Genomic DNA, 24833 nt, shown 5'->3' on the forward strand with positions numbered 1-24833 from the left:
TGAAAGTTGGGCAGATTATTGAGGATAAAGTCCCTTCTGTGTGCCAACCACAGATCATGAAGTATTCCAGAGATCTTACACCTGAGTTTCAAAATGAAGTAAGACACCTGAACACTGTATATGCTGCCACTTTCCCCCCTAACTTGTCCCCTCTTGGTCTCCTGAATGCAATTTGTAAGATGCAGCTGCAACAGCAACAGTCACTGCCTGTGACTGTTGCTGGTGGCGAGATAGCTTTCAGTAAGCTAAAACTGATTTCAAAAAACGATTTGAGGTCCACTATGTCCCAGGACAGGCTTTGCAGTCTTGCCATGCTGTCCATTGAAAGTCAGTTAGCTAGAAAGCTGGACTTGATCACAGTGGTGGTTCAAGACCATTTCAACTGGGGGGACCAAGCTGGGGCCAGTTGTACTGTTAGAGGGGCCAGTTACATTAGACGTTATTATTGTCATATCGTTTTCTTCACTGCATTGTAGGCATTAGCAGGCAAAAGACCATGTTCATAATCATCATCGTTGCCACTGTCTAATAACGGATGTAAAAAAAGAACGATAGCAAAAATTAGTTATGTCAAAATTATTTCATACTCCACATTAAGGGGGGCCACAAGGGGGTCCAAAATTGTTGTCTAGTGCTTGATTGGTGACTTTGCTTGCAAGAAGGCTCGGCGCTGGGCTCTTGGTGAGTAAGGCTGAGCAAGGGCCAGTGATAGCTGTTCAATGGCATGGCTATGGATATTGGATCACTACACACATAATGGCCACAGGCTGAGAACAAGACTGAGGACAGACTGAGAACAAGATATATCTCAAAGCAATGGCTGGATTGCCATAAAATGTGTTGTGCGCAGTCAAGATCCCAAGTGGAAGAAACATATTGATATTAACACAATAAAATAATAATAGCGAGGCTATATACAAGGGGTACCGGTACCAAGTCAATGTGCAGGGGTACGGGTAAGGTAATTGAGGTAATATGTACAGTACATGTAGGTTGGGGTAAAGTGACTACGCATAGATAATAAACAGAGAGTAGAAGCAGCGCACGTGAAGTGTGTGGTGTGTGTGGTGTGTGTGTGTGGGTGTGTGTGTGTGTGTGTGTGTGTGTGTGTGTGTGTGTGTGTGTGTGTGTGGTGTGTGTGTGTGTGTGTGTGTGTGTGGTGTGTGTGTGTGTGGCATCAATGTGCATGTGTGTCTGTGTGTTTTGTGTGTGTGTCCGTGTGTGTGTTGGAGTGTCAGTGTAGTATGTGTGAGTGTGTAGTGAGTATACATCGAGCCTGTGCAAGAGAGTCAATGAATCAAATAATAATAAAATAAGGGGATCAATGTAAATAGTCCAGGTAGCCATTTGATTAACTCTTCAGCTGTCTTATGGCTTGAAGGTAGCAGCTGTTAAGGAGCCTTGATTGCTGTCATACCATGTCCATAGACTGCTTACAGGGTAAGGAAACCAACGTTGTAATTTGGGTGAACTATCCTTTTAATATTAAAGAAATAGGGTCTCTAGCACTGGGACACCTCAGGGTTGAATGTGGTATGAGTTGAACTAAGGACTGGCTGAATGCCTGTTGGACAGAGAGAGAGAAAGAGAGTCAGAGGAGAGTCCAGGAGTAATATTTTACTTACTGGTACTGAAGCTTAAGGGTTGATGTAACTGGTTCAAGGCTGGGCTCTAAAGGTGGCAAACATACACACATGTGAATATTCTAGCCATGAATAGTCTTTGTACCATGTGGCATTAAAAGTCCTCTTCCTGTTATCTTGTCCTTGCTGTGCTCTGGGGAACACCTACCTCCAGGGAGCCCCACAACCCACCCACCCCCGCTAACTTCCATTTCAACACATGGGGCAGAGAGACAAATGTTCAGTTTTATAATGCTATTCTACACATTATGTCATGAGACTGAGAGAGAATGTTCCCGTTTTAAAAGTACAGTGCAGTTAAAAACCCAATTTTCCTGTGTTTTATATATTTCCACACTATGAGGTTGGAATAATACTCTGAAACTGTGGAAATTATGATAATACCCTTTTAATGTAAGAGCTGTTTAAAAAGACAGCGTGAAATTTCAGCCTGTTTTGGTGGGATGGGGTTTTGGACTGCCTGGTGACATCACTAGGCGGTAAATTAGTTATTAGACCAATAAGAAAGAGAGTTGCAAACCTCGCTGCCAATAACAACTAATTTTCAGTTTTCCCCTCCCACTCGGACCACTCCCAGACAGTCCCAGCAAAATTCTTGCTTGAGAAATTGCTCTTTGGCTAGAAGCAATTTTTTGTTTCTTTTTTACCATTTTAATTGAAAACAATCACAGTAAGATACTTAATTGTTACACAGAAATGAACCTTTAAAAGGCTAATTTCCTGCAATTCTACACATTTTGCTGTTTTATAGCTCGTCTCATACTATTCTTCACATTTTACCAATGAGAATGAGAGAAAGAAAAACAGTTTTAAAGCAAATTTCCTGCTATTCTACACATGTTGCCATTGCGTATGACGTGTTCTTATGCCATCTGGGGGGCTCCGACCTGTTTTTTTGTATTGATTTAAAATAAATGATTGTGGGGGATGAATTTACCTGTTCTGAATATCGGGGGAACATGTCCCCCCATGGAAATGTTGTCAATGCTGTGAGCACATCAATCAATCTTTATAAAGCCTTGATGATAGAGCTGGCATTGCACAAAGGAAAAACGTACTACTCTACACAGTGGATTCCAATTTACCCTGAGATATCTGAATAGTCTACGACAATTGATTTCAATTTGCTGTATTTTAAAACTGTGGTAGGGATACAACAGATACTAATATTGAAAATATAGTTTGCAACTTCGCATAGGTCAACATCTTGCCACTTTGTGAGGAGTACCGTCATCACATAGACAGCAAGGCAGTATGGATACATTCAAAGTCTACATTTCAACACAAATTAGAAAAGATGCATTCATATCTATTGCAGTCCAGTCTCATTTCATTATTTTTCAGCCATGGAGCGAGACACAACCACTGTGCGTTTTCAACGTCACTATTGGCCAAAGAGGTAAGCTAATTTCCGTTTTATTGGTCGATATCGGACGGCGCCTATATACTAACCAATGACATTTTGGTATGGGCGGGGCTTAGTGACACGCTTTATAACGGTGTTGGAGGGAGGGGTCCATGGAAAAAACAGCGTTGTTGTAAGGTTGGAAGTAGGGGGTGAAAGTGGGCTATCGGGGTGCAGAGACATCGGATCTCCCATTCAAAGTAATATTTTAAGAAATCACTGGTAAGTGTAATTGAGCGAGCAACTTTAAGAACCGTTGTTTGGCTAATTAAGATGAACGGTAGTCGCTGAAATGTGTAGCCAACATTAGCGACGCAGAATCAGTTAGTGTCAAGCTAGTTCAAATGGATAGAAAACGCCGCAGGAAGTGAGATTGCTAACGTAGCTAGCCTACTCGTGTGTTTGCCAAAATACGAATGCATACATGGTGAGTTAGGTAGGGAGCTAAATCCGTTAGCTAACAATTGCCTATACATTTGTATCTAAATATTTTTTTCTAAAAACGTAGTAAAACATCCAAATACGGAGTTCTTTTCGGCAATGGAATTGTTTTCTGATCATGAGCTTGACAGTAATGCTGATAGTCTAGTAAGCCAACTAGCTAACTAAAGTGTGTTGCTAACTGCTGCTGCCTTGCATGTTCATACTGTTACACGTCCTAGTTTTGAGAAGGTAAAACTAGCGTTTGATAACGTGTTGAATATCAACAACTCTCCGTAGTCCAGTTGAGCATGGCCATACACGCTATCTTTTCAGATAGCAAGCCTGCTAACAAACTATGTTACTGATAGCTACAACATCACTAGCCTCAGGCCAGTGTCTCAGGCATTCAGGTGAATGCCTAGAAGCAAAATCAAAACTCAAAATTACTTCCTAGCTCAGGGCATCCAGCCCATACAATTGGGAATTGGATCTCTGTTCCAAACTGCCAAACCGGCAATGGAGTCTAGTGATTTTTGGCTAGGGTGCTGCTGCCAGTATCAGACCGCAACAGCTGTTTCTCACTTGACAACCAACTAACTGCCAATTAATGACTGCTGCTTCTAGCTCCTGGGAAAGTGATTACAGTATTAGAGAGAGCAGCTCCCAACAGATTCATCATAGGCTCACAAACAAGTTAGCAGCAGGCAGGAGAATGGACCTTCATTGGTTAGACATGGGAACATAGCTAGCTGACTGGACCACCCAAATACTTGTTGTGTTTCTGTCTGTGTGCCCAAACCAGCCTGTGCTATTCCTTCACCACCAGAGGATTCCTTGATTTAGTATTGTGCCTGATCCATTGTGAAACGCTGCCTGTTGTTGGATGTACAGCGACAGCTGCACTTCTCAACGCTGAGTTGGGAGCGGGGCCTCTTGGTGTGTTTCGTTTCGGTTGGAACGCCAGGTATCTTGTTGCAGCATTTCTTCAGTCAGCACTGTAACGGCAAATGGGTTTTGTGAATATGGATAATTTGACCTGGAAATGACGGAACTGTCTAAGTAGGTTCAACTTTTTTTGCCACAGTGTCATACCGCTAATACTGTACCTACTGTAACCTAATTGAAGATATATATTTTTTTTTCCTGTTGCAGTTCCTTGAACCTTGACTAATCAATTACTGTACAGTTTTTGTGAGGACTTTGTCAGAGATTTCTAGACACCAGATATCATGGTGAGTGATGTGTTGGAACATATGAACATGTTATATGGACTGAGTGCGAAAGAACTTGAAGTAAACTATTAGCTCTTGGCAAAGCGTGGGCGGCAGGTAGCCTGATGGTTAGAGCGTTTGGGCCAGTGACCGGAAGGTTACTGGATCGTATCCCAGAGCTGACATGGTAAAAATCTGTCGTTCTGCCCCTGAACAAGGCAAGTTAACCCACTGTTCCCCGGTAGGCCGTCATTGTAAACAAGAATTTGTTCTTAACTGACTTGCCTAGTTAAATAACATATCAGCATAGTTTGCCCACCCAAATTCTCCACTTTCTCTCCAGCTGGCAGAGAAGCGAGTGTAAAATCATAGTTAATCCACAAATGTCCTCTGCTCAGTTTTGTGCACCTGACTGTGACTGAAAAACAGGATGCGCTTGCTTGCCACTTTCACAACCAGTCAGAGGCTTGCTGTTTATTGTGGTTTTGAGCTGCTGCTGCGGTGTCCTATCACCAGTAGCAAACACATACCGTAGACATTGTCTGATTGATATTTTGCACGAATGTGCTTTTTGTGTTTTAACCAAAATTTTGCCAGAATTATTTTCTTTGAATGTTTTAGTCTTCATCATGTTGTGTTATTGAAAACACCTTTTTTTTAAAAAGGGCTTTTTTATAGAGAACTAGCCTACATTTTACTTTGGTAGTCATTCGTTGAAGTCTAAATCAAGCTTTGCGTCAATCTTATTTTGGGGCATAACATTTATTATCCAACCGGATTTCCTCCAATAGCCTAATATCTGATTTTGGTATTGGCCTAGCTAACCAAGTAATTCCTCTGAGCTTTATTCAAGACATACGCCTAAGGGTCAGACGATCAGATCTTTCAACACCTGGAGAATTGTTTAACGTAAACATCTCAGGGACACAATAATACACCATTAGGCCTAGCATATATATAGCAATCTTATAATAAAGTCTAGCGACTGCCGTCTGTTATTGCCTACAGCTCGACCTCCATAATGACCGGCTGGAACGCCCCCAGTCTCCTCCTCTCAGATGCCCTCTGCAGATTATCAGGCAGTTTACCATGGCCCATCAGGGTGCAGCAGCATGCTGAATCAGCTAAAGGGCCATATGGACTGGATTCAGACAGCAGCAGCACAGACCTGAGCCTCATTGCTCAGACTCAGCCATGATGATAAGATTGGGATGCCTCTGGATAGGTCTAGATGGGTTGGCTGTCTGACTTAACCCCTTCATCTCTGAACCAGCCTTTAGGCTACCTCAGAACTATCAATTGACCAGTAAAGTGATCTTAGTCATATATAAATCTGATCTGTATGGCTCTGGGCTATATTGTTCAATGCCCTGATCTGTGAAATGAAGTGATGAATGTTGGTAATGTTAGAACGGACGTGTCCATAGCCTTAGCCTACATGCCATAGCAGTGTTTTCATGTAGCCTATGCATGGTCCATGCAATGTCGGTGCGGACCTGGGAACTGTCCCTTATTTGTGTAGTGCTAAAACTTTCTAATTTGTCCATGCGCAGAGCTTTCCTCTCCCCACGTGATAATACGAAGCATTGCCAAGTTTACTTTGCCCGGAGAGCCTAGCTCATGTATAAATGGTTAACTTGGGCCTAACCGGAGAAATATAACGAAAAGGTTATGATCAGGGAATAGACTACAACACCATCGTAGAAACAGGTGCTGCATGAGTGAAATCACATGTTTGGAAGGTCAACAACGCGGTAGCCTATTTTGTGTTCAATTATTCTGTTGATTATTACTTTAATTCGGGCTTTCGTTCATTAGACCATACGCAGGCCATATAAAGTGCAAACCGGTGCGGCTGGTAAAAGTTTGAGTAGCCTACTAAATAATAGCCTATTTTTGCAGGCTGTATTCGATTCTGTGCCTCGAGGGGAATATTTGTCTCGCATAGAACACAGATAAACTGTTCTACTGGGGCGTTTCTGTGTTTTCCTATTCATTACTCGTTATGTTTGCAGAGGTAAAGCAAATGTGGACTGTTCCAGCATCTTCAAAGTGCACCTCAGCAGAAATATTTTTTTTTCAATGTTCCATACTTTTTTTTTGCCATGGAGGCAATGATTTTGCCGTGGCACAGCGCCACAGCTAAGTAATTGCAGCGGAAACACTGCCATAGTAGCCATTTTTCAGATGTTTTGTTTCTGTTCAATATTGGGCTTCCAGGATTTTATTTTTCCGCTTCGTTTTTTTCCCCCCAGACAGGAAAGGAGTTATTTGTATATGGCCGTGCCTGCCCTGTGCTCCTCTGAAATGCTCTGCAAATCATCATCTGGTAGTTTGAGTTCCTGTTTCACCCAACCTGTCTGTCTGGGGAAATAAGTGTTTGAACTGAACTGCCCCGGTTATATGGCTGCACTCTGTCAGTAAACAAATGTCCTGCTCACGTTTCACTTTTCTCATTCATATCCGGAGAGTCTGAGACTAACGCTTTGTGTTGGAAATCTAAGAGCGAGGTTACAGTCAAATCAAATTTTATTTGTCACATGCGCCAAATACAACAGGTGTAGACCTTACAGTGAAATGCTTACTTACAAGCCCTTAACCAACAATGCAGTTTTAAGAAAAATACAAAAAACTGAAATAAAAGGAACAAATCATTAAAGAGCAGCAGTAAAATAACAATAACGAGGCTGTATAGAGGGGGTACAGAGTCAATGTGCGGGGGCACTGGTTAGTCGAGGTAATTGTCTTTGACATTTTTTAGGGCCTTCTTCTGACACCGCCTGGTATAGAGGTCCTGGATGGCAGTAAGCTTGGCCCCAGTGATGTACTGGGCCGTACGCACTACCCTCTGTAGTGCCTTGCGGTTAGAGGCCAATCAGTTGCCATACCAGGCAGTGATGCAAACCCTGTCAGGGTGCTCTCGATGGTGCAGCTGTAGAACCTTTTTTGAAGACCCATACCAAATCTTTTCAGTCTCCTGAGGGGAAATAGGTTTTGTCGTGCCCTCTTCACAACTGTCTTGGTGTGCTTGGACCATGTTAGTTTGTTGGTGATGTGGACACCAAGGAACTTGAAGCTCTAACTGCTTCACTACAGCCCCATCAATGAGAATGGGGGCGTGCTCGGTCCTCCTTTTCCTGTAGTCCACAATCATCTCCTTTGTCTTGATCACGTTGATTGAGAGGTTGTTGTCCTGGCATCACACGGTCAGGTCTCTGACCACCTCCCTATGGGCTGTCTCGCCGTTGTTGGTGATCAGGCCTAACACTGTTGTGTCATCTGCAAACTTAATGATGGTGTTGTGCCTGGCTGTGCAGTCATAAGTGAACATGGAGTACAGGAGGGGACTGAGCACGCACCCATGAGGAGCCCCTGTGTTGAGGATCAGCGTGGCGGATGTGTTGTTACCTACCCTTACCACCTGGGGGCGGCCCGTCAGTAAGTCCAGGATCCAGTTGCAGAGGGAGGTGTTTAGTCCCAGGGTCCTTAGCTTAGTGATGAGCTTGAGGGCACTATGGTGTTGTACACTGAGCTGTAGTCAATAAATAGCATTCTCACATAGGTGTTCCTTTTGTCCAGGTGTGAAAGGGCAGTGTGGAGTGCAATAGAGATTTGCATGATCTGTTGGGGCGGAATGCAAATTGGAGTGGGTTTCTGGGATTCATTTTTTTTTTTTTTAACCTTTTATTTAACTCGGCAAGTCAGTTAACTTCTCTAAGGCCAGTGGGACGATTTCGTCCCACCTACGTAACAGCCAGTGGAATCCCGTGGCGCGTTATTCAAATACCTTAGAAATGCTATTACTTCAATTTCTCAAACATATGACTATTTTACACCATTTTAAAGACAAGACTCTCGTTAATCTAACCACACTGTCCGATTTCAAAAAGGCTTTAATGCTTTACAACGAAAGCAAAACATTAGATTATGTCAGCAGAGTACCCAGCCAGAAATAATCAGACACATTTTTCAAGCTAGCATATAATGTCACATAAACCCAAACCACAGCTAAATGCAGCACTAACCTTTGCTCTTCATCAGATGACAATCTTAGGACATTATGTTATACAATACATGCATGTTTTGTTCAATCAAGTTAATATTTATATCAAAAACCAGCTTTTTACATTAGCATGTGACGTTCAGAACTAGCATACCCCCCGCAAACTTCCGGTGAATTTACTAAATTACTCAAGATAAACGTTCACAAAAAACAAACAATTATTTTAAGAATTATAGATACAGAACTCCTCTATGCACTCGCTATGTCTGATTTTTAAAATAGCTTTTCGGTGAAAGCACATTTTGCAATATTCTAAGTAGATAGCCCGGCATCACAGGGCTAGCTATTTACACACCCACCAAGTTTAGCCCTCACCAAAGTCAGATTTACTATAAGAAAAATGTTATTACCTTTGCTGTTCTTCGTCAGAATGCACTCCCAGGACTTCTACTTCAATAACAAATGTTGGTTTGGTCCCAAATAATCCATAGTTCTATCCAAATAGGGGCGTTTTGTTGGTGCGTTCAAGACACTATCCGAAAGGGTAAAGAAGGGTGACGCGCCCGACGCGTTTCGTGACAAAAAAATTCTAAATATTCCATTACCGTACTTCGAAGCATGTCAACCGCTGTTTAAAATCAATTTTTATGCCATTTCTCGTAAAAAAGCGATAATATTCCGACCGGGAATCTGTGTTTTAGTACAAAGAGAGAGAAACTAAAAACATGGTGTCGCCCCGTGCACACGCCTCAGCTCATTGTCCTCTGATAGACCACTTAACCAAAGGCGCTAAAGTTTTTCAGCCAGCGGCTGGAATTACATCATTCAGCTTTTTCCCGGGTTCTAAGAGCCTATGGGAGCCGTAGGAAGTGTCACGTTACAGCAAAGATCCTACATTTTCAATAAACAGAGCCAAGAAGCCCAAGGAATGGTCAGAGGGTACTTCCTGTACAGAATCTTCTCAGGTTTTTGCCTGCCATATGAGTTCTGTTATACTCAGACACCATTCAAACAGTTTTAGAAACTTTAGGGTGTTTTCTATACAAAGCCAATAATTATATGCATATTCTAGTTTCTGGGCAGTAGTAATAACCAGATTAAATCGGGTACGTTTTTTATCCGGCCGTGTAAATACTGCCCCCTAGCCCTAACCGGTTAAGAACAAATTCTTATTTTCAATGACAGCCTAGGAACAGTGGGTTAACTGCCTTGTTCAGGGGCAGAACGACAGATAATGGCGTTGATGTGACCCACGACCAGCCTTTCAAAGCACTTTGTGTGTTGTGTAGAAGGAAATGGGCCTAATAAATGCTGGGAAATCGACTAACGGTAAGCCTAATTCTCCCTCTGGTAGCCTATTTGAAATGAAGTCAAACACTGTAACCTAATTTGTTAGTTAGCTACATTGACATCGTAGACAATTCTGCCTTGTTTAGGCTATCATATCGATTTGTTAATCTGTGGTTGAAAACGCCTCAACAGTCTTTTGTAAGCCACCTAATGCTTTGGGAACACCAGTTTCCTTATCCTAGTCCTTAACGTGATAGGATGAAAGTCAATGTTACCTGCCCAAAAATGACACGGCTACACAGTAACTGTTCAGTCATTAGTCCCAAATAGTTTAGTTGATGACCGGTCAATGGTGGCCCTAAAAACCTGTTTTATTCAGGAGTGGCTGTTAGCCATGCACTCGGTCATATAATGCCATACAGTTCAGTCGTTAGTCGCCTTATGATTTGAATAGACTGGTCAGTGATACAGGCCTAATCCTGGAGCGTTAGCTTGCTAGCTACGCATTCATACCGCTCTTTTAGAGTTCTCTAGCTGGTATCTGATCTTGACTGTAAACCTTGGCCCCTGCATGGCTGCCTGTCTGTTCTCAGCTCCGCAGCGTGCTCATTGATTACAGCAGCTGCTCGAACAGGAGGGAGATTTATGCTGTTTTGGTAATGGTAACAGTCTGTGAAAGTACTGGGAATATTGTTCAGGCGAAAAAGAAGCGCAGTCACCCATCTCTGGGTAGTATGTAATAACCGAATGCGCCAAAAAAGACACCGGGTCAAGTGCAATATTGAGAAATGTATCAAGTTAAGCGAGCATGCTTCGACAATAGTGTGAAAGGGGTCCTGAAACTAACTTTATAAAAGAACAAATCATAACCACATTAATTAATTTAGCTTTATTGTTCAACTCTCTTCCTCTTTTGCAAATTTCTTGATATGTTTTGATTTTAGGTTTTATTTATTCGCACCAAAGAAAATAAGTGAAAGACAAAACAGTACAGATAAAAAAAGAGTAAAACACTGTGGAGGTGAGGTTGGATGCCCAAAGAGGCTTATGTGAAAACCACTCTTCCCTTATAGGCGGTCTTTCGTTGTATAACTTCTAACCTATTTAACTCGGCGTTGCCGACGACAACCTGCTGGCCAGCAGCTGCAGTGCGACGGTGAGGAATTTGGACCATGTTGAGGAGGAAGTAACGAGGTGGGGCGGCTTAGATATGTTTGACAGCCTGATATGGACCACAGACAAAAAGGGCAGGTTCAACACCTCTCCTCCATAACCACGTGTCACTGAATCCTAAGCGGACCGGCCGGAGTAATGACCTCTGTCTTCAGGCCTAGGCCATATCTCATTCAGACAACACTATAATGGTTATTATCCTCAGACTATACTGTACTAATAATATATTGTGTAATGTGGTTCTAATCGCTCAGTGCTTGTTACGCCAGAGTGGGTTTGATTCTTACATTATCTACTGAATAGCAGTTGCTTAGGATAAAAGCGACTCATTGAAATCTTACGACAAATAGGCCTAACATTTCTGTGCTTACATGTTGGGCCTAGCTAGCTTAGCAAAGCCATAGCAGTCTCCACCCCCAGGGGAAAAAGGCCTGTAGTGAATCTCTCTTCTCTCTCTCTCACACACACTGAGAAATGGCTCCTTTGTATCTCAGTGCTTTTGACATGCAGAAGCCACCAGAACAGAAGTGCTATTCAGGCGGACGAGGTCGACGTAGGAGGATTTTTTTTTACGCCTGGAGTCCCACGCGGTAATAAACTGGTTGTAAGGGCAGGCAGGGCACTCCTCTCTGGCTCTGAATACCACAGCAACCCTCAGTCTCTCAGTGCCACTGACTGACTTGCTGGCTGGGCTGACTGATTAAAGAGCTCTTGTTTACCTCTGTTTCCTCCTTACCCCTTTAGCTCTGTCTCTCTTTCCACTGTTTGCTTTAATTGAAGGTCTACACTGCTTGGTAAACAAGAAGCCAGACGAGTGAGGCGACGTCTAAAATTGAAAATGTTGCTTTGATGCCGTGACCCTTAACCTCTGTACAGTGTTTGTCAGATGTCATAATCTCCCTCCCTCTTACTACAAATCCACATGTGGGGGCTGCAGTGCATTTGTCTGAGTTCAGCCCCAGCCTTTAGCCCAACGTGCTAATGGGAGTGAGCAGCTGAGTGCCCTTCAGAGGAGGGCTAGTCCATGTGGCAGTCGGTCGGTCAGAGGAAGCAAGGCAACCATGGTGGGTGGGTAGGCAGGTTCCCCTCCACACCCAACCCCCATGCCCTCTGCCCATATAAGGGCAAAACTCAGCCAGCCTCCCTGAAGCTGAGCTCAGCTCCCTAACCCATTACTGGAGCTCCAAGCCTGAGGGAGGCACAGCTCTGCTCTCCTAACCAAAGTTTAAGCCTGGTTTTTCTCGCCAGTCAAAACAGTGTCGCGAGTAAGGTCTTGAAGAATGGATATGAGAGCGCCACATGGTTGTTGTGATAAAGTGGAGCATGCAGTTGTGGGCTAAGGCTGTAGTTGAAATGCTTCAGCCTGAGCTTAATGCGTTTTAGGTTGGTGGCTTGCCTGTGACAAATGATTTTATATGGTAGCTTAAATCACTAAGTCCTATGCCGTTTGTCCCAAAACATTATTCAAATGTTTTTTTTTTCGAAGGTTACCGTGATAGAGGATGTCGGCTAGGCATTCACACAGAACACACTGCCTTGCTACAGAATAACATCCTGTCTACAGTGTTCCAGTACTACTGTACTACAGTGAGTATTTGTCGCTGTCCTCGCGTAACATTCACCTCTTGAGGTTACAGACATGTAAACCAAGGCCGGATGTTAGCCTTACGTAGTCGCTAAATACATATTCACAAGGACTTTTATGGTTCTTTTGGCGTGAAATGTTACTCTAATTGAGGGATTTGGCTTGAGGGTCGTTTTTTTAAACTTTCTGGTTTGTATTCTTACAACGGGCCAAAGGTGAAATTTGTATTATTGGGGAGGTTTTGGGACAAATTGGTGGCTGTCAAAAGACACGCTCTTTACATTTGGTACTACTGTACTGATTAGTAGTAGCTACGCTTGCCAGGCCTTTTTACAAACCTCCTCCGGACAGAAGTTAATTTCAAACTCTAGTGTTGATTTGATGTGCTCTGCCTTGGCCCTACAGCAAGTTTTGCAGTCTTGGTTTGAAACATTTCTAAGACTTGGAAATCTGTTGGTGTTACTTCCATTTCGTCAGTAGTTGGGGAATATACCGTGTTTCCTAACAGCAGTGGAATACAGCCAGGGGAGATTACGCTGACCGTGTTCTGTCCTTTATGAGTAGTGCTCCCCTGACCTCTTCCTCTTTCATCCATCTGTTCAGTGGTCTCTCTCCAGCTGTCCCGAAACAGTCTAAAGACAGTCTGTTCGCCCATTCATGCCGTCATAAGCTCGTCCTTACTCTGATGGTTGGTTTGACGTTTTTGAACCTGCGATTGACGAGTCAGATTCCAAAAGTTACTTCTTCCGTCAACTGGTAATGAACGGTAACTAACATTTTGATAGGCTGTATGACTAAGCTAGATGTTCAAACTAACGGTTGAATTAGTGGGTTTCTAAGCCGCTGAGTTGCGTGGTGTGTACAAACAATGGAGACAGACAGGAAATTCATCTTTCTGTTTTTTTTTGTACATTTTAATTTGGCAAGCTTTTGGCTTTTTTTGTCTTTTTTTTTCTCTTCATGTTCAGCTCAGCAGCAGTCTGTCTCAGTAGTTACACTGATTTGAAATAGTCACCTGGGTGAGAACTTTCTCCCACGCCGTTCAGGTCGAGTTCAGCTAGTTAGCAGGGTTTGTGCAGAGGAAGAGCAAAAACAGCGTTTCCTGCTCTCTTTGGTATTGATTTGTGTTTAGACTGTCTTCAGGCACAGCGCAATAGCAGGGTGTATATGTCCTTGACAAATGTAGGACAAGCGGTGACATGATAGTTATAGACAATGTGATGTGTAGACTAGATTTTTTTATTTTTTTATTAACTCAAGTTAGGCTAATTTGCTAACACAAACCTCTAAAGATGATATGTAACTAATTAATAGCAATTGCTCCTAATATTTATTGGCTGATATAAGAATTTACAGAGATGAAGGAAGTTGTATTTCAACTATCAGATAAGGTCAGAATTGCTAATATGAAATCAGACTTTGATCTGGAGTCTACATCTCAAATGAGACTGATTGTGACGATAACGCTGAACTTTGTCCCTTTTGCCCGTCAACACATCTTGGTGCCCTAGTCCAAGCAAGGGATTGGTGGAAATAAGCATATTAGTGTTGGCATTGTGTTCAGTGCTGGTTTTGGGTCAATTCTGTTTTGGCCATTCAATTGAAATGAATGAATGAATGAATGAAGGTGATTTTTCTTATCCGGAACGAACAGGAATTGACCCTTACACCTACTAAGCCCCAGCTTCCGAATGGCTCAGAATGTGTTCTGTCAACGTGTCTGGTAAAAACAATGTTTAAATAAAAAGATCATATTCCTAAAGAAAAAGGATGTGCTCTTAACTAAATCATATCCACTGCTTCAGTGAACAGAGAGGAGACAGGCTAGACTGCCATGCTGTTGTCGTGCAGAGTTGAGATGGCAAGATGGCCTGGTGTTTTGACACAGTCGTTTACTCGTGGGACGCTGTTGATCTTCCAGTTCATTGAACCTCCATCACTAACCCTGGGTTGACCCTGGAGAGAGTGCGCCAGTCTGTCGGTTAAGAGCTGCTCACACTAAGCTCAGGCAGATGTCTCGCCACAGGAAAAACACTTTGCCAAGAACCGAGGAGTGCTGTTGCTACGCTGTACACATGTACACACATGCACAACACACACGGAAAGAGACGGACATCTTGGAATCCTGAGGCGGCAGCATGGGGAGAGCACCACCTGGGTTTTGCCAGACTCCCATTGACTCCCCTTGGGTGACCTCCATTTTGAGCATTGTCTATCGCTCTCCTGCTGGAGGTGGGGAACATTCTAGTGAATAATGGATTCCCAGGTGAATTCTGGTATCTCAGTTAGCTCGTCAACAACAGACCTTCTGACTGACACACTAGCCAGGCCGTGACTATGGCCAACATTTCTGTATTTTCACATTTGCCTGTAGCTATGATAATAAATTCATGCCATACAAAGAGTTCTTTTGACTCTGACGGAGTCATTAAGTGGCCTACTTAGGCCTAGACGTCTCTCGCTCTTTCTCTCTCTCTCTCTGACTCAGAGAACTGTGTTTGTCTCACTCATTCACTCTCGCGTGTCACTGAAAGTGTCTGTGAAAGATGTTCCTCAAATCTGTCTGCTTCTGGGATGACTGAAGGGAAGTCGTCGTCCCCTGGGCTGAATGAGAAGCAAGATGAGAGGGGTTCTCTCTGGTCGGCTTGGAACACATTGAGTAGCATCAGAATTGAGTAGAATGTCTGACTGAGTGTTCTGGTTCACTGTGTCAGTGAGGAACAAAGAGCTGGTGAGGTGTGTGTGTGTTCTCTCCCCCCCCCCCCGTGGGGTTCCACTACAGAAATGTCATCTGCCTGTGCTCCCCCGTCCAATGGCCCGTAGTAGCCATGGCAACAGTTTAGCACCTAGACAGGAGGCTCTCAGCAAAGTGTGACTGTGCGGAGGTGGATCACGTTGTCCCGAGTTCCTGACAGGAGAGGAGACCCTAGAGGTCAGAGGGGAACACCCATTATCCATGACACTACTACTAGTCTGACAGATCAATCAGCATTCGACTAGCACCACACACACTGGAAGTCTTTTGTCGTGTTACACTAGATAGTTAGCCATTGTGATGTAGCCTTAGCATACGTCTTAAGCTCATTAGCAGTGTGTGTGTCTAAGCAGACTTTTCCTGTAGACTCTTCGTCATAGCCTGGTCCCAGATCTGTTTGTGCTTTTGTCTACTCCGTTGTCGTTAGCATGACCATTCCATAAGGAGTTGTCAAGAGAGCAGAAACAGCCTGGCACCCAGGCTAACTTCATCATGCTAAGGAGAAGTTCGAGAGACTGGCCATGATTCAGCGTTGAATGTCCAAAGCCTTTCACACTCTCTGCTAGAGATGCACACCATCCTATCTCTTCTGATCTAGGTACAACACTGGTGTTTGTTATTACTGTGGTAGGGTCACCGGGCTGGAAAATTCCACTCTGCTGAAAAACATGTTTATTTTCTTGTATTCTCTCTCTATCCCGACGGGCACTATATTTTATTTTTAGTGCTCTACTACTTTTTGACCAGAGTGCTATGGGCCCTTGTGAAAAGGAGTGGACTAAATAGTTAATAGGATGCCATTTGGGATGCAGATAGTCTCTCTTCCTGATTCCAGTACCTGCTGTGTGTCTTCCAGGGGAAACGCAGACTGAATCTCTCCATTCCAGAAAGAGAGAGGGAGAAAGAGGGAGGGAAAGGGTCTGTTTCGTCGGTAAAATGTGTTGGATGGAGTGGCCTGTGCTGTACACATGGCGCGTTGGCTGCCTAGGTGTATCGTGTGTGGTGAGTAATGGAGTGTCTAGTGTGTCGAGGACAAGACAACTCGTGCGTTGAACCACCGGGATCCTCCTGCTTGCCACTATGCCCATATAAGGACTTCTGCGCCACCACTACAACAGGCCCCATAGGACCAGCCCAGCCCTCTCCATCTATTCCCTCGCTCCACAGCCAGCCAGGTTGGATTATGAGAGACAGACATCATGAGAGACAGACGGACCTGCTTCTTCTACCTCCCTTGTCGTCGGTCACAGCAAATAGTCCTCACCCCCAGACCACCATAGTCCCTGAGGTGTGGGGGGGTGAGGACTATTTGCTGTGACCGACGAGGAGTGAGGTAGAAGAAGCAGGTCTGTCTCGCCGTCCACTCCAGAGTGTGTTTTCTGTGACCCACCAGAGCAGGAGGCTAAGGGACTGTCATCAGGACCAGAGGCCTTGAAGCGGAGCTATAAGCTTGGGCCTTAGGTCATGCGCTGTCGTTAGAACCGAAGCCTGAGTCTAAGGGAAACCCAGTAGACTGAGTAGTGTGTGTGCGCTCGCGTTTCTGTGTCGTAGCAACATGCAAGTGTCTTCGCTGACTTTTTCAACCTCTCCCTGACCAAGTCTGTAATACCTACATGTTTCAAGCAGACCACCATAGTGCCTGTGCCCAAGAACACTAGGGTAACCTGGCTAAATGACTACCACCCTGTAGCACTCGTGTTGGTAGCCATGAATTGCTTTGAAAGGCTGGTCATGGTTCGCATCAACACCATCATCCCGGAAACCCTAGACCCACTCCAATTCGCATACCGCCCCAACAGTTCCACAGATGACACAATCTCAATCGCACTCCACACTGCCCTTTCCCACCTGGACAAAAGGAGCACCTATGCGAGAATGCTGTTCATTGACTACAGCTCAGCGTTCAACACCATAGTGCCCACAAAGCTCATCATTAAGCTAAGTACCCTGGGACTAAACACCTCCCTCTGCAACTGGACCCTGGACTTCCTGACGGGCCGCCCCCAGGTGGTAAGGGTAGGCAACAACACATCCGCCGCACTGATCCTCAACACTGGGGCTCCTCATGGGTGCGTGCTTAGTCCCCTCCTGTACTCCCTGTTCACCCACAACTGTGTGGCCAAGCACGACTCCAACACCACCATTAAGTTTGCTGATGACACGAGTGGTAAGCCTAATCACCGACAACGATGAGACAGCCTATAGGGAGGATGTCAGACCTGGCAGTGAGGTGCCAGGACAACAACCTCTCAATGTGAGCAAGACCAAGGAGCTGATCGTGGACTATAAGAAAAGTAGGGCCTAACAAGCACTCGTTAACATCGACGGGGCTGAAGTGGAGCGGGTCAAGCGCTTCAAGTTCCTTGGTGTCCAAATCCCCAATTAACTATCATGGTCCAAACACACCAAGACAGTCGTGAAGAGGGCATGACAACCTTTTCCCCCTCAGGAGACTGAAAATATTTGGCATGGGTCCCCAGATCCTCAAAGTTCTACAGCTGCACCACCGAGAGCATCCTGACCGGTTGCATCACCGCCTGCTATGTCAACTGCTCGGTAAGGCGCTACAGAGGGTAGTGCGAAGTTCCAGTACATCACTGGGGCCAAGCTTCCTGCCATCCAGGACGTATATACTAGGCGGTGTCAGAGGAAGGCCCTAAAAATTGCCAGAGACTCCAGCCACCCTAGTCATAGACTGTTCTCTCTGCAACTGCACGGCAAGCGGCACGGGAGCACCAAGTCTAGGTCCAAGAGGCTTCTAAACAGCTTCTACCCTCAAGCCATAAGACTGCTGAACAATTTAATGAAATGGGCACTCGGACTATTTACATTGACGCGCCCCCCCCCCCCCATTTACATTAACCTGTACCCCCGCACATTGACTCGGTACCAGTACCCCCTGTATATAGCCTCGTATTGTTATTTAGTCAATATTTTCACAACTTTTCCATGAACTGCACTGTTGGTTAAGTGCTTGTAAGTAAGCGTTTCACGGTAAACCTGTTTTTATTTTTTGGCGCATGTGACAAATCAAATTTGAAATGTGTGAGTGTACTTTAATCCTGTTTGTGCGACTGCTGCTAACACACACTTTTGTCATCTATGTTTGTGTGACAAATCAAGAAACGGGGATTGGTGTTTTCTCTCGTCTCTGTGAAACCAGCTCAGCACGTGTTACCTAGCTCTTTCTCTTTCGCTCTCTACACCTTGGCTGGGTTGTGTAATGTATTCAGGGTTGCCCTGTTGGTTTTCCTTTCCCTGCCTACATGTTGGCACACAGTGGTGGGAGAAAATGGGTGCTTGTGTTTTGCTTCTTTTCAGGATTTCTGACATACTTAGGTTGGCCTATATGGGTGATTTGTTGTACTTTTTACATTTACCTAGTCTTGCACATTTGTATTTTAATATAGGGCCATTACACGGTAACCGAATGATGCTGAGACTCTTTTTATTTTCACTTTAAAAGTATGCCAAACAAACTAATGATTGCAAAGTTAAACCATACAAGGACTACTTTTAACAAGTTCTACAGAACATTTTACAAAACCACATCTACTTGAAAAGGGCAGATGCAAAGTTTGGACTGTTTTTGCTGCCATTCTGTTAACAAAGTTTGCATCTGCACTGCCCTGCAGCCTAATTTCCATTCCAATACCTCAGTATTAGATGTGGGGGATCTGATGGTGAACTGACAGTGATGGAATTCTGACGGCCCAGTAAGCCATACAGTATGTGGGACAAATACAGAACGTGACATACGTATCTTGACTCATTACAACGGGGCCAGGCTGTGGCGTCTCGCATGTGCTCTGTGGCAGTAACTGTAGTTGGTGCGTGCGCCTTCCCTGCAGACTAGGTCTGGGTCTTCAGTGGGCTCGGAGGATGTTAACCTGGGACAGCTGAGAGATGCCTTTTAATCATTGTGTCTATTAGGAAACCTAATATTGTTTGTTTGAGCGTACACGCACACACCTAGTCAAAGATGCCTAACAAGATGTCTACACTTCGCTGTTGATCTGACACTCGTTGACAGTGCTTGCTTTTAGATGTTCAATGCACTATATTATGCACGACAATGAGATATTGACAGAAGCTGTCTTTGTTTTTCAGAAACCAAGAATAAGTGGATGCTCTAGAAGGGAAGCCAAGTCCTCCGCCAGATAAGGTACAGGTAACCGATCTCTATCACAGTTTAGCTACGCCTGATCCCTGGGCCTGTGTTCATAAGGAGTGTCAGAGTAGGATTGCTGATCTAGGATCATGCCTCCCCCCTTTTCCTTATTATCTTATTAATTCTGATCTAAAAGGCAGAACTGATCCTGGATCAGCACTCCTACACTGAAACGCAATACACAGGCCCTGACCTCACCGCCACACTAGACTCATTCAGTGACGCAATACGACCCTGTAACAATGTTCCTGTGGTTTTCATGATTACATGGTACTTCGTCTAAGATTAGCTTCTTTGTTATGTAATATACACGACTTTCTCTTTGAATCTGCGGCCATGTCCTCACAGCTATTTGGTAATGTACACACTGAAACATGTTTGAGGGGGTTGGGCCAATGATGTTTGTCTATTGGTTGCACAGACCCAGATAGTGTACTCCTGCATGAAAACCCACTTGAAGTGGAATGTTTTAAGACCTGGGTCGTGTTCAGCAGAGCACAATGTTGCCAAATGTTTTTTCATCAGGAAAACTAAACTAAAATGTATGTTCTTATTGGACAAGTTCCTGTTGCACAGTTTCATAGTTTTCTCCCATTCTGTACTGAACACAACCCAGGAGTAGGACTAAATCGTGGTCTGGGCAACCACCCTTGAGGGTTTAGTTATAAATTTACTGCAGTTCTGAAATATGTGCACCAAAGTGATATCCTGGCTTCAACCCAGAGCAGAAGTTGTGGTTTGGTTTTTTTTTTTCTCTCGGCACTCTATTTTCATCAACAGAGGTTGTTTCAATATAAACGCAGCGAGGAAAGCCGTTTAGCATTCCACTCATTTCGACTTTAATTGCACTGAGTTTTAATTATGAAGCACAAAGCGTGACAACCAGCGGCAATAACGTTCACTGTTCTATTTGTCAAAGTGAAATCAGGACAGTGTTATGGAGCATATTAAACCAGCCCTACTGAGGGCAACTCACACAGCAGAGAAAATTAGAAAAACAACCATTTTAGACTTGACATTTAGACAGGCTGTTAAAGCAGTATTGCTTTCTGACCTCCTAAAAGACTTCCCTTTAAAATATGGGTTATAATGATACACAAGGCCCTTTTCTTAAAGGGGATTTTTTTTATTTTTTTTTAATGGCTGGCAGAAAATGTGTCTTAAGACTTCTTTAGTGAGGTATTGTGTTTCCAGGTTGAGCCAATCCAAGACCAGAAAGAGGGGAAGATTTTAAATCACTCGATCATTGGTTTTCAGGTTAAAACATGCAGCTAAATAGTTGACAGTGGAACCGAGCATGTTTGAATTCCCCTCCATATTTACCGTTCTGTCAGTGAGAGGCATCGGAGGGTTACGCTGGAAAGGCCTTGTCTAACAGGCTTCCTCACTAGGCTTCCTGCTATCTCACACCGCTAAGGTCTCTTATCCTAGGATTTCTTTGAATGGGAACATGTTTGTAGTCAGTGTTCCTGAGATTTAGCTGAACTTAGGCCTACTATCCGGTAAGTTCCAGGGCACAGTAAGGTGACTAATGCAGCCAGTCAGCACAATGTTGTTACTATGGTGATGCCCAGCCTAACTATCTCCCTCTCTGAATATTAGCTTGTGCTTGTTTAGACTGGCCCTGGGCCTGGCCTTGTTGATTTTGGTTTTCTTCTTCCCGTTTCTGTGTGACGCATGAGACTGAGACGAGAAACGTTAGTGAATCTACAGAGTCCATTTGAGCCTGATAAACAGAATCATCCAGCCTGGCCAAGGCAAAAAGAAACAGTATTGTGTTGCACATTCTCCTCTCTTCTCCACACAGCTACACTGGGCCTCTTCCCAAATGGCACCCAATGTCCTATGTAGTGCACTACTTTTGACAGGGACCTTGAGGCTCTGGTCAAAAATAGTGCCGCAAAGTGTGGGGAATACAGTGCCATTTGGGACACGGACTGGAACTTTGACAACTGCAGTTGGTCTCCCACTCGAGGCTTTTATACTAACACCCTGATTCAACTGAATTGGTGGTCTCTATTCTAGAGGCCACGGTTAGCTGAATTGGTGGTTAGTGCTGGAGCAAAAGCCTGTATACCATACAGCTCTATCTAGAACTGCTGTATGCAGAAGTTATGAAAGGAGAGAAACAAACCCAGTAGTCGACTCATCTAGTACATTCAATGAAGCACTGTACTGGGAATAAGCTACATGAGCCAACAGCAGCCCCTAGTGGGCAAAAGTGATGCAAAGGTGATGCACCCCTCAAATGGAATAAACTGGATAACATTCTCAGGAGTATGCGAGTGGCTGAAGATTCCAAAAGGGATTGATTGACTTGTCGACTTACGTATGCATTCTTGTTAAGTGTTAGCCTATCACTTTGAAGAGCTTTCCGTTAAGAGAGATGCAATGTGGGAGACATACAGCGTGATGATCATGTGCAAAGCACACTGTAACAGTGGGTCTTTGTATCACCAACCTAATAGTTACTGTCTGGTATCTGGAAAAAGCAGCATTAATATATCACTGTACTGTGTGTGAATTCTCTACAACTGAACACCTGGATATAGCCTACTAAATAGTACGTAGACATTCCTATCAGCTTTACTAACACCCTTAGCTAATGGACCAATCGAACCACAAAGCACCTGCGTAAGTAGACCCAAACAGCCAATAGGGCTGACCATTCACTCCCTCCCCCTTCTGTTTGGTCCAGCTGTGACTGCATTACCCCTTGTTGGGAACCACTGCTTTAGATCACCCTCAATGGTAATCATGTTCACTAGCCTCTGATGTACCTAGCCTGGTGTGTAATTATGTTATAGTGACCACCCGGAAAGCAGTGCTTAAAGTCGCCTATCCTCTGGAAATGATTACCACCTGTTGCCTCCAATGAAATGGTTTAAAGAGTGTCAAGACATACCCCTTTCCTATTGATTTAACAAGACTGTGCTCTTCAAAGGATCTGCCCTTTTTTTTTTTTTTTTTCAATTTTCACCTTAAATTACATATCTAACTGTCTGTAGCTCAGGACCTGAAGCAAGGATCTTCTTGATACCATTTGAAAGGAAACACTTTGAAGTTTGTAGAAATGTTAAATTAATGTAGGAGAATATAACACATTACATCTGGTAAAAGATGATACACAAAAAAAAATAACATTTTGTACAATTTTTGAATTGCAAGAGCGAGGCCATAATGTATTATTCCAGCCCAGGCGCAATTTAGATTTTGGCCACTAGACGGCAGCAGTTTATGTGCAAAGTTTTAGACTGATCCAATGAACCATTGTATTTCTGTTCAAAATGTTGTATCAAGACTGCCCAAATGTGCCTAATTGGTTTATTAATACATTTAAGTTCATAACTCTGCACTCTCCTCAAACAATAGCATGGTATTCTTTCACAATAATATCTACTGTAAATTGGACAGTGCAGTTAGATTAAGAAGAGTTTAAGCTTTGTGCTAAAATCAGATATGTCTATGTCCTGGGAAATGTTATTGTTACTTACAACCTCATGCTAATCACATTAGCCTACGTTAGCTCAGCCGTCCCTCGGGGGACCCACCAATCCTGAAGAAGAGAGAGGACTTCATCTTCTAAAGGCTGGACCTTAAGATCCTCTGTTTTTAATTGTGTCAGGCCTCCTAAATACACACACACACCACACACACTGTGAGACATAGAGGAGCCACTGTGTTATTCCATTACACAGGCCTAGTACATGGAGTCCATAAACGCCTAACCCACAACTAAATCACACCACTATATTTTGATGTAGAGCAGTGGTTCTCGACTGGTTTTGCCTCTGGTTGAACCAGGTTGTCTCAGTCGAGACCCAATATTCGCGTTGCGAAAAATAATTGGCAAAGTACAATCTGGAAAACATTTTTTTTTGTGCTATATTGATAAATGTAGCAATTTATATGACAATCCCTTGTCATATAAATTGCTACATTTATCAATATAGCACAAAAAAATTGTCATTGTCAATAACATTTTGCCCATATTCTTGAATGTTCATGAACTCTCGTTTTGAGACTTCAAACACCAAAATGGCACTGCTAATAATAGCTCCTATATTGAAAATACTGTGATTGAAGAAAAACATTTAAGAGATTAAATGATTCCAAAATGTTAGTTCAATATCGTTTCTACACACTTTCTACCTGGTTTAAGTTGTTTAAGTTCAGACTGGAGTCTATATTTAAAAATAAAAAATGGCTCACACTCACGACCCATTCAAAAAATGTGTGTTGCGACCCACCAGTTCTGAATCGCTGAAGACACCCCATATTATAACTGTAACACACACACACACACACTGGTGAGAGAATGCTAATGGACTGGAATGTTTGACAGCGGCCTCTAAAATATTGTTTTCACTCTTGAGTGTCTGTGTGAGAGAACCACTTACCAGTCAGGCCTCTGCGATTTAGTGACTTTCACTTTACACAATGTTGTCGCTGTGGTTATCAAAGTCTATAAAGGACAGAAACGAGTTGAAACAACCTCTGTACTATATAGTACTGTGAAATGTGTTAAATGCGTTCTCTCTTTATAATCACTGAATGTTTTTACCACAGGGAATGTTCTCTTGAATAATTTGACACATTGAATTGTAAATATATTCAACTGCATCTAAAAGGATTTTTACCTTTTTTTGTTTTATCATTCTTTTCATTTTTGATCAGGTTTGCTGGAATGGGTAATCTTCTAAAAGTCCTAACAAGGGAAATAGAGAACTATCCACATTTTTTCCTGGACTTTGAAAGTAAGTCTGAAGGAGTGTGCAGGAGGTTGTAACCATGAAACTCTTCCCGTAGTCCGTCAGTAAGCAGGTGGTTTGTATCTATGGGTCACTCCTGGACCTAAAGTTGTGGCGACGTCTCTGTACTTGTCTCGATCTCTCTAACACGGCACACACCTCCCTTTTCTTCTCTCGCTTTCCTCTCTTTCAGAAACCAAATGGGGAATCTGTTAAAAGTGCTCACTTGCACTGAGCTCGAGCAGGGGCCAAACTTTTTCCTTGACTTTGAAAGTGAGCACAGCTTTCGCCTGGCCTGGGTTCTTCTTCCTTCTCTACAGCTTCACTTCTGTAGAACTACAGTACTTTACTAAGCAGGGTTTTGGGACAATTTCAATTCGTTTCCAATTAGGATTTTTTTATATATTTTTTTCTCCATTGGCT

The 24833-nt window shown here is 43.6% G+C and overlaps 1 protein-coding gene across 8 annotated transcripts in view; it reads left to right on the forward strand.

Annotated features, from left to right (window-relative positions):
• Positions 1 to 3152: 3152 nt before the first annotated feature.
• The window catches only part of LOC106571599 (CYFIP-related Rac1 interactor A), a 28859-nt gene continuing 7178 nt past the window's right edge, over positions 3153 to 24833 (forward strand). Inside the window, exons 1-5 of one of the 8 annotated variants that reach the window (XM_014144852.3) lie at positions 3161 to 3270; positions 12635 to 12735; positions 19599 to 19653; positions 24337 to 24416; positions 24604 to 24683. In XM_014144852.3, the coding sequence (XP_014000327.1) occupies positions 24611 to 24683 (73 nt within the window). In that variant the 5' untranslated portion in view covers positions 3161 to 3270; positions 12635 to 12735; positions 19599 to 19653; positions 24337 to 24416; positions 24604 to 24610. Of the gene's footprint in view, positions 3271 to 12634; positions 12736 to 19598; positions 19660 to 24336; positions 24417 to 24603; positions 24684 to 24833 lie in introns of all 8 variants that reach the window. The other 7 variants (XM_014144850.3, XM_014144853.3, XM_045695857.2 and 4 more) reach the window with 7 other exon arrangements.

This window comes from Salmo salar, chromosome 15 (assembly GCF_965601325.2).
Source record: "Salmo salar chromosome 15, fSalSal1, whole genome shotgun sequence".
NCBI lineage: Eukaryota > Metazoa > Chordata > Actinopteri > Salmoniformes > Salmonidae > Salmo > Salmo salar.